The 13,660-nt window shown below is 24.0% G+C and overlaps 1 protein-coding gene across 2 annotated transcripts in view; it reads right to left on the bottom strand.

The window, feature by feature from the left end:
• The window catches only part of LOC117172806, a 13,215-nt gene extending 6,778 nt beyond the window's left edge, over positions 1-6,437 (bottom strand). The window contains exons 1-2 of one of the 2 annotated variants that reach the window (XM_033361041.1): positions 6,144-6,437; positions 1,827-1,912 (exon numbers count right to left, since the gene is read on the bottom strand). In XM_033361041.1, coding sequence (XP_033216932.1) covers positions 1,827-1,912; positions 6,144-6,272 — 215 coding nt within the window. In that variant the 5' untranslated portion in view covers positions 6,273-6,437. Of the gene's footprint in view, positions 1-1,826; positions 1,913-6,077; positions 6,123-6,143 lie in introns of those variants that run through there. The other variant, XM_033361042.1, reaches the window with a different exon arrangement.
• Between the last annotated feature and the right edge of the window lie 7,223 nt (positions 6,438-13,660).

Raw genomic sequence — 13,660 nt, 5'->3', positions numbered from 1 at the left:
TTCATCATAGCATTTTTATGTATTTGAAGGAAAGAACTTTTCATTTTAAATATTTTTTCCGAAATGGAAGAGGGTAGTTTTTTATTTTTATCATTTTTATCCTGTTGAAAGGGATGAAATTTTTATTTTAGATTTTTTATGAATTGAAGGAGAGAAATGTTATTATTTTTATGATTTTTATAAAGCTGGAAGGGATTCGTTTTTTGTTATTTTTTTATGAAGTGAAGAGGGTAATTTTTTATTTTCATCATTTATATCAATTTGGAAAGGAGGAAATTTAGGTTTTTAATTCTTTCTGAAATAGAAGAGAGATTTTTATCTAGTGAAAGGAAAGAAATTTTCATTTTCAATATTTTTTCCGAATTGGAAGAAGTTAGTTTCTTATTTTTATCATTTTTATTAATTTGGAAGGGAGGAAATATCAGTATTCATTTTTTTCTGAATTGGAAGAGGTACATTTTTTCTTTAGATTTTTTTTTGGTTGAAAAGCAGGAAATTTTAGTTTTATGAATTGGAAAAATAATTTTTTATTTTTCACATTTTTATTGAGTTGAAAGGAAAAAAATTTTGGTTTTCAATTTTTTTCTGAATTGCAAGAGGCCCTTTTTTATTTTTATAATTTTTGTTAATTTTTAAGGAATTGAATTTTTATTTTCTATTTTTTCTGAATTGGAAGAAGCAAATTTCATTATTTATATGATTTTTACAAAAAAAGGACTGGATAAATTTTTGGTTATTTTTTCTGAATTGGAAGAGGTTAGTTTTTTATTTTTATCATTTGCATTTTAGTTGGAAGGAAGAAAATCTTTATTTTCAAGTTTTTCTTAATTGGAAGAGGGAAATTTGATTACGTTTTCAATTTTTTATGAATTGGAAGGGGGAAATTTTTTCTTTAGATTTTTATCAAGTTGGAAGGGATGAAATTTTGGTTTTCAATATTTTATGAATATGAAAAATAATGTTTTATTTTAAATATTTTAATTAAGTTGGAAGAGAGGAAATTTTTGTTTTCTATTTTTTCTGAATAGGAAAAGGGTAATATTTTATTTGTATCATTTTTATTTATTAGGAAGGCAGGAACCTTTGGTTTTTAATTTTTTCTGAATTGGAGAAAAATTTTTTTTATTTTTAAGATTTTTATCGAGATGGAAAGGAGAAAATTTTGGTTAAAGATTGGTTTCAACTGGAAGAGGCCATTTTTTCTTTGTAGCACTTTTTGATTTCCAGCCTTTTTCTGAGTTGGAAGAGGAATATTTTTTTTAAAGATTGTTATCAAGTTGGAAGTAAAGAAATTTTGATTATTAATTACTTTTATGAATTTGAGATGCTATTTTTTTATTCAGTTATCGAGATTTGTATAGAGTTCGAGGGGCGAAAATTTTGCTTTTAATTTTTTCTAAATTAGGAGAGAAACATTTTTTATTTTTAACATTTTTGTCGAAATGGAGGGAAGTTTTATTCTTAATTGTTTCTAAAATAGCAGAGTTTAGTTATTTTGTTTTGAAGATTTTCATTAAGTTGGAAGGAATGAAATTTCGGTTTATAAATTTTTTTTCAGAATTGAAAGAGGCCCTTTTTCTACTTAGTACTTTCATTGAGCGAAAGGGTGGCAATTTTTTTTAAATTTTAATGAAAAGGCGGAATCTTTTATTTTTAATTGTGTACATAATTGGAAAAAGGAAATGCTTTAAAAAAATATTAATGTGAGTCTAAATGGATTAGTTTTAATTTAGAGCATTGAAAATAATGCGTGGATTTATATTTTTTAATCAGAAAACTTAAAATGACAACCCAGCTTTCTAAATTAAAAAATTAAAATTGCTTACCCATCGATTTGATATTTAGGAGAACATTGAGCAAATCCATTAAGTAATATGAGGGTTGTAACAACTTTTAAAATAGTCCCTCTCATCTATAACTCAAAACAAAAATATGATTAATACTTTTTGGAAATTAAAAAAAAAACTTAAATATAAGTATCGTAAGCTGGGGTTCAGCTTTGCCAATTAATAATATACAAATATAAAACAATATTTCTATCACTCAAAGTTTAAATTGCGCAGTATAATTAGTTAAAAAAATTATTAAATTTTTAATAATTCAATTATTAATGCCCTGTTCTTGTATGGTTTTATTTTCACGACAAATTATTTTTCTTATTGATTAATTTGAAAAAAGGCTTGGTAAATTGGGAACCTACTTTAAAAATATTTATTTATCAATGCTTTTCTGGAAATTTTTTAATTTTACGCAATTCAAATTCAAAATTTTGCAATTTTATAGACTCTAAATTGTTCTAAACTGGAAAATGGTCCGCTCTTGATTTATAAAATCGATTAATTTTCATATTAAAATACTTAGTGTAACTGAAAATTAAACTTCTATTTTTTCAACACTTGAATTTTCGACCAAAAAGATGAATTTTGTACCAAAAAAAGAACAATTTTAAATAAGAAGATTATTTTCTATTAAAAAGATAAATTTCTAACAAAGTGCATTATTTATTAACCAAATATTTGAATTTTGAACTAAAGATGAAAAGTTTAGACAAAATGGAATAGTTAAATTTTCAGATAAATAAATTAATATGCAAACAAAAATTTAATAAAATAGTTAAATTTTCAAGCAAATAGATGAATATTCAACCAAAATAAGGAATCTTCAACCAAAAAGATGAAATTTTTATCAAAAAAATTTAATGTCCACCCAAAAAGACAAATTTTAGAGAAAATATACAAAAATTATACAAAATAGTTAAATTTGCAACTTAAAAAAATATCAGTAAAATTTCTAGTGAACAAATTAATTTTTAGAAAAAAAAGGAATTTTCATCAATATACCTAGTTAAAATGATTAGAGATGAATTTTTAACTAAAATAATAAATCTTCAACAACAATAAAATAAATATTGAATCAAATAGTTAAATTTTCTACTAAAACGATGAATTTATAATCAAGCAGATTAGTTTTCTGTCTAGAAAGACAAATTTTCAAGAAAATACATGATAATTCTACCAAATAGTTCAATTTTCAATTAAAAAAGATAAATTTTAAACCAAAAATGGAATTTTAAATTTTTTAGTCAAGTACATAAATTTTTAACCAACTAAATTAATTTTCAACTAATATTATGAATCTTTAATCAAAAACATACATTTTTAGTCAAGAAGATTAATTTTCAGTCCAAAACATACAAATTTGAAAGATATACATTAAAACTCTACCAAATAGTTAAATTTGCAGTTTAAAAAGATAAATTTTCCACCAGAAATGGAATAGTTAAATTTTCAGTAAAATTGTTTAATTTTTAACCAAAACAAATCAATGGCAAGCAATAGTTGAATTGCGAAACAAGAAGATGAATTTTCAACAAATTTTTACTAAAGTAAATTAATATTCAAAAAACGATGAATATTCAACTGGAGTATTTGAATTTTGAACCAAGAAGAAGAATTTTTAAATAAAATATTGAACCTTTAACTAAAATAGTAGAATTTCCAACTAAAACATGAATTTTCAACAAAGAAGATTATTTTTTACCAAAAAAGGCGAATTTTCAACTGGAATAATCAAATCTTAAACCCAGAAGGACAAAAGACCCAAAAAGACAAATTTTCAAGAAAATCTACAAATACTTAAAATTTAAAATAATAAAGATAAATTTCAACAAAAATGGAATATTTAAATTTTTATTCCTCAATCAGTTAAATTTTCAATTAAAAAAGATAAATTTTTAACCAGAAATGAAATATTAAAATTTTCAGTTAAATTAATTAATTTCCAACTAAAACAAACAAAATAATTTTCATTAAAATAGTGAAATTTCAAAACAAAAAGATTAATGTTCAACTAAAATTATAAATCTTTAACCAAAAAGATGAATTTTTAATTAAGAAGATTAATTTTATGCCTAAAAAGACAAATTTTCAAGAAGATACATGAATATTCTACTAAATAGTTAAATTTTCAATTGAAAAATATAAATTTCAACCAGAAATGGAATATTTAAATTTTCAGTTAAGTTAATTAATTTTTATACAAAACAAACAAACTGAATTTTCAACTAAAATGATGAATCTTGAACTGAAATAGTTGAATTACCAACTGAAAAGATGAATTTTCAATGAAGAAGATTATTTTTTTACCAAAATAGACGAATTTTCAATGAGTTTTCAGTTGAATTTTCAGTCAAAAAAATTAACTTTCAACTTGAACAAATTTTCAAAAAAAGCGATGAATATTCAACAGGAATAGTTAAATTTTAAATGAAGAAGATAAATTTTTAACTGAAATAGTTGAATTTTCAACTAAATTGATGAATTTTCAACAAAAAAATAAATTTTCAACGAACAAGATTATTTTCTTATAGAAAAAGACGAATTTTTACCAAATTTTCAGTAACAAGAAATGTTCAATCTAACCCAATTTTTAAATGAAACGATGTATATTCAACTGAAATAGTTAAATTTTACACCAAGAAGATGAATTTTTAAATAAAATGATGAATTTTTAACTGAAATAGTTGAATTGCCAACTAAAATGATGAATTTTCAACCAAAAAGACGAATTTTTAACTGAAGTGATGAACCTTTAACTGAAATAATTGAATATCCAACTAAACAGATGAACTTTCAAGAAAGAAGATTATTTTTTACCAAAAAAGCGAATTTTCAAAACAATTTCAGTTGAATTTTCAGTTAAAACAAAAATCATTTTTAACCAAACCAATTTTTCAAATAAAATGATGAATTTTTCAACTGGAATAATCAAATCTTAAACCAAAAAGACGCATTTTTAACTGAAATGATGAAAAATAATTTTCTGATAAAAAAGACTAATTTTCCAGAAAATCTACAAATAGTTCAAACCAAATTTTTAAATAAAACGATGACTATTCAACTGAATTAGTTAAATTTGAAACCAAGAAGATGAATTTTTAAATAAAATGATTAATTTTTAACTGAAATAGTTGAATTACCAACGAAAAAGTGGAATTTTTAACCGAAAAATGAATTTTCAATGAACAAGATTATTTTTTACCAAAAAAAAAGGAAGTTTTAACCAATTGTCAGAAAAAAATAATGTTCAACCAAATCAAAATTTTAAATAGAACGATGAATATTCAACTGGAATAGTTAATTTTTAAACCAAGAAGATGAATTTTTATTTAATATGATGAATCTTTAACTGAAATAGTTGAATTTCCAACTAAAATGATGAATTTTCAACCAAAAAGATGAATTTTTAATCAAGAAAATTAATTTTCTGCCCAAAAGAAGTTTTCAAGAAAATAAATGAAGATTCTAACAAATGGCTAAATTTTTAATTAAAAAAGACAAATTCCAAGCAAAAATGGAATAGTTAGATTTTCAGTTAAATAAATTATTTTTCAACCAAAACAAATTAATTTTCATTGAAGCAGTAAGATTTTCAAAACGATGAACATTCAACTGAAATAGTTAAATTTTAAACCATGAAGATAAATTTTTAAATAAAATGTATTTTTAATTGAAATAGTTGAATTTCTAACTAAAAAGTTGAATTTTCAACGAACAAGATTATTTAAAAAAAAAAAGAAACTAATTTTTATCAAATTTTCAGTAAGAAAATTTTTTGAATCAAACCAAATTTTTAAATAAAACGAAAAATATTCAACTGGAATGGTTAATTTTTAAACCAAGTAGATGAATTTTTCACTAATATGATGAATGTTTAACTGAAATAGTTCAATTTCCAATTAAAACAGTTAAATTTTTAATTAAGAAAGACAAATCCCAACCAAAAATGGAATAGTTAAATTTTCAGTGAAATAAATTATTTTTCAACCAAAACAAATTAATTTTTATTGAAGCAGTAACATTTTCGACCAAAGAGATTAATGTTCAACTAAAATTGTGAATCTTCAACCAAAAAGATGAATTTTTAATCAAGGAGATTAATTTTCTACCCAAAAAAGCAATTGATTAATCTTTAACAAACAAATTATCGAATACTGAGACTCAAAATAATAATAAAAAAATAAATAAAAAAAGCAGTTTAAAAAGCCCCAGTTTACAACAAATGAATTCGAGTCTTACTTTTAGAGAGCAAGTATTAAAAATACCTAGAAATCTTCTTGTAAATGAATATTTAAAAAATCAGACCTTTTTCGTAAAGTGGACCAAAAAAATAAATATCTCGATCTGATTGACGACAAACACTTTTCTTTTCAACAGAATGAGCTCCCAGACGAAATTCCTGAAATATATAGCCACGCACGACACTTTTGTCATCCAAGTTGGTCATAGGGGAAATAATTGTTTGCCGGTTTCGCTTTCGTTGTCACTCTTGTCAGATTTCCAGAGAGGATCTTGCGATGCGTGACTTCTTGAATATTTTTCTTCTCCCTGAAGAGTATCATGACCTCTCTCTCGTGTTCGACTCTTGAGGAATTTGTCTCCTAGCTGAAATAATTCCTTATTTTGCAACATCCATTACTAACTTTTACAAACTCTCGCTAAATTTCTATTTTGCCTTTATCTTAATTCTCGTTCAAAAGGATGCATTTCTATTTCAAGAGCGAGTATGTTGCGTCCGACAGGAAGCCGAGGATTAGATGAAACTTCCTTTACCGAAAATCACGCATTCATGCTTCAGACACTCGTAATAGCGAAATGTTTTTATTTTTACATTGTTTACTTCTAATGGTAATTATACGACAATATAAAGTTACTTCACTTTTTAAGAGTCTTATATAATAAAATTAGGATCACTAGATCAGGGATCTGAAAAAGTTTTAGATGAGCTTACAACTAAAATGATGAATCTTTAATTGAAATAGTTAATTTTTAAACCAAGAAGATGAATTTTCAAATAAAATTATGAGTTTTTAACTGAAATAGTTAAATTGTACACCGAGAAGATGAATTTTTAAATGAAATGATGAATTTTTAACTGAAATAGTTGAGTTGCAAATCAAAAAGTTGAATTTTCAACCAAAAAATGAATTTACAACAAACAAGAATATTTTCTACGAAAAAAAGCGAATTATTAACATGTTAGTAATTCATTTTTTTTTTTTGTAGAAAATAATCTTGCTCGTTGTAAATTCATTTTTTGGTTGAAAATTCAACTTTTTGATTGGTAACTCAACTATTTCATTTAAAAATTCATCATTTTATTTAAAAATTCATCTTCTTGATATACAATAGGGTGGCTCAAAAACGCTTTGTTTCTCTAGAGGGCAACGATCCCCCTAATTTCATTCCAAATCCGGAAAAAGAAATTCCCTAATTTTTATTTTTTTATTTTTCTATTTTAACAGGTGCCGGGTTTGAGTTGAAGTTTCCCATGTAAAATGCATGGGGAAAAATAACTTTTTTGAGTTTTTGGAATAATTGTTTACGGTTTGAAAAAATGTGACGCGAAAGTATGGGGGCCTGTTGAGAATTATCCAACGAAGAATTTTATGTATCAGACATATGGGTTTGACGCCTCTAACACACCCTCATGATTACCTTAAAACTACCCTTACTGTATTCTCGTTTTTTTTTACTTAAAATTATTACAATTGGTCTATTGGCATATTTATTGTATAATTTATTGTTAATTATTTAAACAAATTAAATTTGTTTAAATATTTCTTCTCTAGAAAATTTGCCCCCATCCCCTAAAATTATTACTATTAGTCTAGTGGAATATTTAATAACATTGGTTTATTAATTTGTAATTGTTTAAGAAAATTTGAATTGTTTGAATTTTTTTGAAGATTCGTTTTTCTCCTAAAAATTATCAATATTGGTCTATTGGAATATTTATAACATTAGTTCATTAATTTAAAATTTTTTAAGCAAATGAAATTTGTTTGAATAATTTCGATTGAAATTAAAAAAAATTATTACTGTAGGTCTAGTGGAATATTTATCAGTAATAATTAATTGATCACTAATAATTAACTTAATAATAATTAATCAGTTATATTTAAGTAATAATTTTTATTTGAAAAAAATTTGTTTTAAATGAAGTTAATCAAACAATGTTCACAAATATTCCACTGAAGAAATGTTAATAATTTTTATTTAAAAATGTTTAAACAATTTCTATTTGTTTAAACAATTAAAAATAAATGAGCTAATGTTAATAAAAATTCAACTAAACCAATAGTAATAATTTTTAAGGAAAAAAAGAATTTTCGAAAAAATGGTTCAAACAAACTCCATTTGTTTAAATAATGAAGCATAAATGAAGGAATGTTAATAAATATTCCACTAGACTAATAGTGATCATTTTTAGGGGAAAACGAATTTTCGAACAAAAACTATTTAAACAAATTCCATATGTTTAAATAATTGAAATTAATTGACCAATGATAATAAATATTCCACTAAACCAATATTAATAATTTTAAGTAAAAAAATACGAGAATACATTGTTTAAAAGGTCGATTTCATGAAGAATTGACATTTTTGTTTTAAGTGTAGTTTTCGTACTCGTGGGGGTGTGTTAGGGGTGTCAAACCCATATGTCTGATAGATGAAATTCTTCCTTGGATAATTCTCTATAGGCCCCCATACTTTCCCGATTTGGAATTTTCCATACATTTTTGGACCACCCCATTGTACAATTTAAGTTGTACATTACAAATTTTCAGTTGAATTTTCAATAAAAAAAAATCATTTTCAAACAAACAAAATTTTTAAATAAAACGATGAATATTAAACTGGTATAGTTCATTTTTAAACCAATAAGATGAATTTTTTAATAAAATGATGAATTTTTAAATGAAATAGTTGAGTTACAAATCAAAAAGTGGAATTTTCAACCAAAAAATGAATTTTCAACGAATTATTTTCTATAAAAAAAACGAATTTTTAACAAATTTTCAGATGAATTTTCAGTAAAAAAAAAAAATTTTCAATCAAACCAAATTTTTAAATAAAACGATGAATATTCAACTGAAATAGTTAATTTTTAAACCAAGAAGATGAATTATTAAATAAAATGATGAAGTTTAAACTAAAATAGTTGAATTTTAAAACAAGAAAATGAATTTTTACATAAAATGAGAATTTATATCCAAAATATCTAAAATTATGAATACTTAAAAGAAATACTTAACTATTGAGGCAAAAATATGAATTTTTAAACAAGAAGATTAATTTTTTACCAAATTGATGGATTTTCAATTAATATTATGAATGTTCAACTGAAATAGTTGAATTTTAAAGCAAAAAAATTAATTCATGTCTAAAATAATGAATAGTAAACCAAAAATATGCATTTTTAAAAAAGAAGATTAGTTTTTTACCAAATTGATGCATTTTTAATTAAAATTCTGACTTTCCAACTAAAATAGTTGAATTTTAAAGCAAAAAGATGAATTTTCAAACAAGAAGAATAATTTTCAACAAAAAAGGTCATTTTTCAACAAAATACATAAATTTTTAACAAAATAATTGAACCTTGCTTACTTGTTTAAAAATTCAAATATTTCAGTTGAAGATTTATTATTTTATTTTAAAATTTGTTTTGGTTGAAAATTAATTTTTTTCACTAAAAATCTAACTGACAATTGGTTGAAAATTCGTCTTTTTGTTTGGGAATTCCAGTCAATGATTTTTTTTGGTTGAAAATTATTTTTTTTCTGAAAATTGGTTGAAAATTTATCTTTTTGGTTGGAAATTCAACTACTCTAGTAAATGATTCATCATTTTAGTTGAAATTTTGTTTTATTGGAAAATTAATTTTTTTACTGAAAAACTAAATTTTCAGGAAAAAATCTATTTTCAATAAAATACATGAGTTTATTTGGAAATTCGTTTTGGTTAAAAATTAATTTTTTTCACTGAAAATTTAACTGAAAATTGGTTGAAAATTCATCTTTTAGTTGGAGATTCAACTATTCTAGTTAAAGATTCATTATTTTAGTTGAACATTCATCTTCTTTGTTTAAAATTAAACTGTTCCAGTTGAAGATTCAACTTTTTGGTTAATAATTAATCTTCCTGTTTGAAAATAATTCTTTTTGTTTCAAAAGTCCCCTTTTTGCTTTAAAATGCAACTATTCCAGTTGAAGATTCATAATTTTAATAGAAAATTCATCAATTTGTTTAAATATTCAAGTATAATTTTTTGTTTGTTAAATATTCAAGTATCATATTCATTAAAAATTTATCTCTTTGGACGATTATTAATTTTTTTAACTGAAAATTTACCTATGAAGTTTTTTGCTGGCAATTAATGTTTTTAATTCGTAAGTTCATTTATTTTATTGAAGTTTCATCTTTTTTGGTAGAAATTAAGCTTCTAGGTAAAAATGAATCTTTTTAGTTGAAAATTCGACTATTCCTATTAAATATTCGTTATTTTAGATAATTGTTTTCTTCCTTTAAAATTCAACCTTTTCCGTTGAAGATTCATAATTATTTAGTTAAATATTCATCTCTTTGGTTCAAAATTGCAAATTTTTGTGAAAATTTGTTATACTTTTTTGTTGAAAATTGTATTTTTAAAGTGAAAAAAGTAACTATTTCAATTAAATATTCCATTATTTGAGTTAAAAGTTCATCTATCTGGTTTATCATTATTTATTTTAACTCAAAATTTACCTATTCCATTTTTGGTTGACAGTTGATCTTTTTTTATTTGAGAATTCATTTATTTTGTTGAAGATTCATCTTTTTGAAAGAAATTAACCTTCTTGGTTAAAAATCCATCTTCTTTGTTTAAAATTCAAATATTCCAGTTGAAGATTCATAATTTTATTTTAAAATTTATTTTGGTTGAAAATTAATGTTTTTACTGAAAATTTAACTGAAAATTGATTGAAAAGTCATATTTTGACTTCTAAATTCAACTATTTCAGTTAAATCATTAAGTATTCTAATTAAATATTCCTCATTTTAGTTGAAAATTCAATTTTTTTTTAAAATAAGACTGTCTGAACGTTAAACTTCTTTGTTAAAAATGTACCATTTTGGTTTAAAATTAATCTATTACAGTTGAATTGATGGAATATTCAATTGGCATAGAAAGTTACTTACACAGTTACAAAATTATTATTTACAAAAAATAGTTACATTTTCAGCCGAAGGAATGAATTTTCAACTAAAATTGTGAATCTTTAAATAGAATAATTAGATTTTTTAACAAAAACATCGATTTTTGGCTAAGAAGATTAATTTCCACACAAAAAACAACGAATTTTTCACTAAAAAAGATCCAAGTTTCACCTTAACTTTAAACGAAGTAATTTGAGTTTAATTACAAAAAATATAAATTCTGAATAAAAAATGCAATAGTTGTTATTTCAATGAAGGAAGAGTTAAAATTTTTATTCAAAACAATTGAATTCAACCAAAAAAATAATTATTTTCAATACAAGTTGAATTTCCAACTAAAGAAATGGATTTTCAACAAATTTTTATTTAAATTTTTAGTGGAAAAAATTAAGTTTTAAACAAAAAAAATTTTCAACTAAGATGATAAATCTATAATAGGAATAGTTGAATTGCTAATTACCCAGCGGAAACATTCTGTAAATGTTACATAACAAAAAGGTAACATTTATACATACATTTGTTACAATCATGTGCCATAACAATTACAGAGCATAAAGGTCACACTGTTATGTGACACTTTTACTATAAGGATACGTAACATTTCTCGAATTCTGTAATGTAACTGGTATATCACTGAGTAATATAACTGTTACGTCACATTGTTCCATAACACTGTAACTATAAGGATACGTAACAGTTCTGTAACGATCTTATACCAATTTTCTACCTGAAAATTTTCCTTAGAACAATTATGGATTTGTTACAGAACGACCAAAGAATAAATTTACATCGCAACACTATTACATATGTGTTACGGCACCATTACAGAACAATGTTACTCTTTAACCTTGTTCCTAAATTGTGCTAAAAATATTTTTTGACATATAACCAGATGATATAACGCTGATCCAGAATTTTTACAGATCTTTGACAGAATATGCTTCTGTAACAGCGTTACAGAACTGCTACATTCCTTTAAGGACCTTTACTTTTCTGTTCTAGAACAGTTACATCACAGTTATATAACAGTGTTCACTGGGTAAAAAGATGAATTTTCAACATTTCAAATAAAACGATGAATGTTCAACTAAAATGATGAATCTTTAACTAGAATTGTTGAATCTCCAACTAAAAAGATGAATTTTCAATTAATCTTCAGATAAATTTTCAGTGAAAAAATTAATTTTTAACCAAAACGAATTTCCAAATAAAATAATAAATTTTCAACTGGAATAGTGGAATTTTAAAATAAGTAAGCAAAGTTTCATTTTTTTTTTTTGAAAAATCATGTGTTTTATTGAAAAATAATTTTTTTTGCTGAAAATTTAGTTTTTCAGTACAAAAATTAATTATCGAACGAAACAAATTTTCAAATAAAACGATGAATCTTCAGCTTGAATGAGTTGAATTTTAAAACAAGAAGATGAATTTTTAACTAAAATGATCAATCTTTTACTGGTTTGAGCGCACCTAGGGCGCGCGTCTGTTGGTTCTCGCGTTTCGCGCTCGATAATGTATTTATCTTCCGCTTCGCGCTCGACATTGTATTTACCTCGCGCTGCGCGCTCGATCTTTCTGCATAGACTTTTTAAAACTAAAGGTGAAAGTATCGACAACAGTAATTTGGTGATTGTGAATTCTCTTTTGTTAAAGCTCCTTCGGTTTTAACGAACACATTCTCATCACGTATCTCGTGCTTCACACTCGAATTTAACCCTGAAATTTTATATCATTTCCATAAATGTATATTATTATCATTCGTAACTTGATTGGTATTAAAACAGACGTACTTTTATTGCAACTTTTGTCGTTTTTCCATAAACTGAAATTGCTCATTACCAATGTTTTCTTTATGATTTAAACTTCACACATACGGTCGACTGAGGAGCCTTACCGTTTTTTAACTTCTCAATTATGTATATATGTATACACACACACACATATATATATATATATATATATATATATATATATATTGAAAATGTATTATGATATTTGAGAAAATTTGAAATAATGTGAAAATGTTGGATGAAAAAATTTAACTCCTGGATTTTCCATTGTTTTTTGTGCTGTCAAAATTTAATTTTTTATTTATCAAGAAAATTACAAAAGGTGTTATAATAATCTTCTAGGGCATTTAGAAATCAAACTTTTTCTTCTCTTGCCGTTTTTTCATATCGTCCGTTAATTGGCTTAAAAGGTTCATTTTCGTGTGTTTTATTGAATTTTGTAAATGCTATAACTCTAATAATTTTTAATTTTATGCAAAAAGTTATTAGATAAATTGTTCGACTTTTTGAATACTATGAATAATCGCACAGAGAGCTCTTGAATTTTGAAAAAATGTTGTCAAAAATATTCAAAATGAGCTCACTTTTTGAATTTTTATCCATAATGGCTGGCTAACGAACTTGAACTTTAGTTTAGGACACTAAAAGAGTGTACTAGAGGCCAATCTAATAGAATTATTTTTTCAAAAGTTATCGTGCTGACAGACAGGCATTAATTAAATACATACAGACACATTCGTAAAAACCTATTTTTCGGATTTAGGGGGTCTCAAAACGTGGACATTTGACAAAAACTGGGGGGGGGGGGTGTCAAATTTTACACATATCTAA

The sequence above is a fragment of the Belonocnema kinseyi genome, chromosome 5 (genome assembly GCF_010883055.1).
Source record: "Belonocnema kinseyi isolate 2016_QV_RU_SX_M_011 chromosome 5, B_treatae_v1, whole genome shotgun sequence".
Taxonomy (NCBI): Eukaryota; Metazoa; Arthropoda; class Insecta; order Hymenoptera; family Cynipidae; genus Belonocnema; species Belonocnema kinseyi.
Note: the sequence above shows the minus strand (reverse complement) of the source record. Positions and strands in the feature narration are given on the sequence as shown.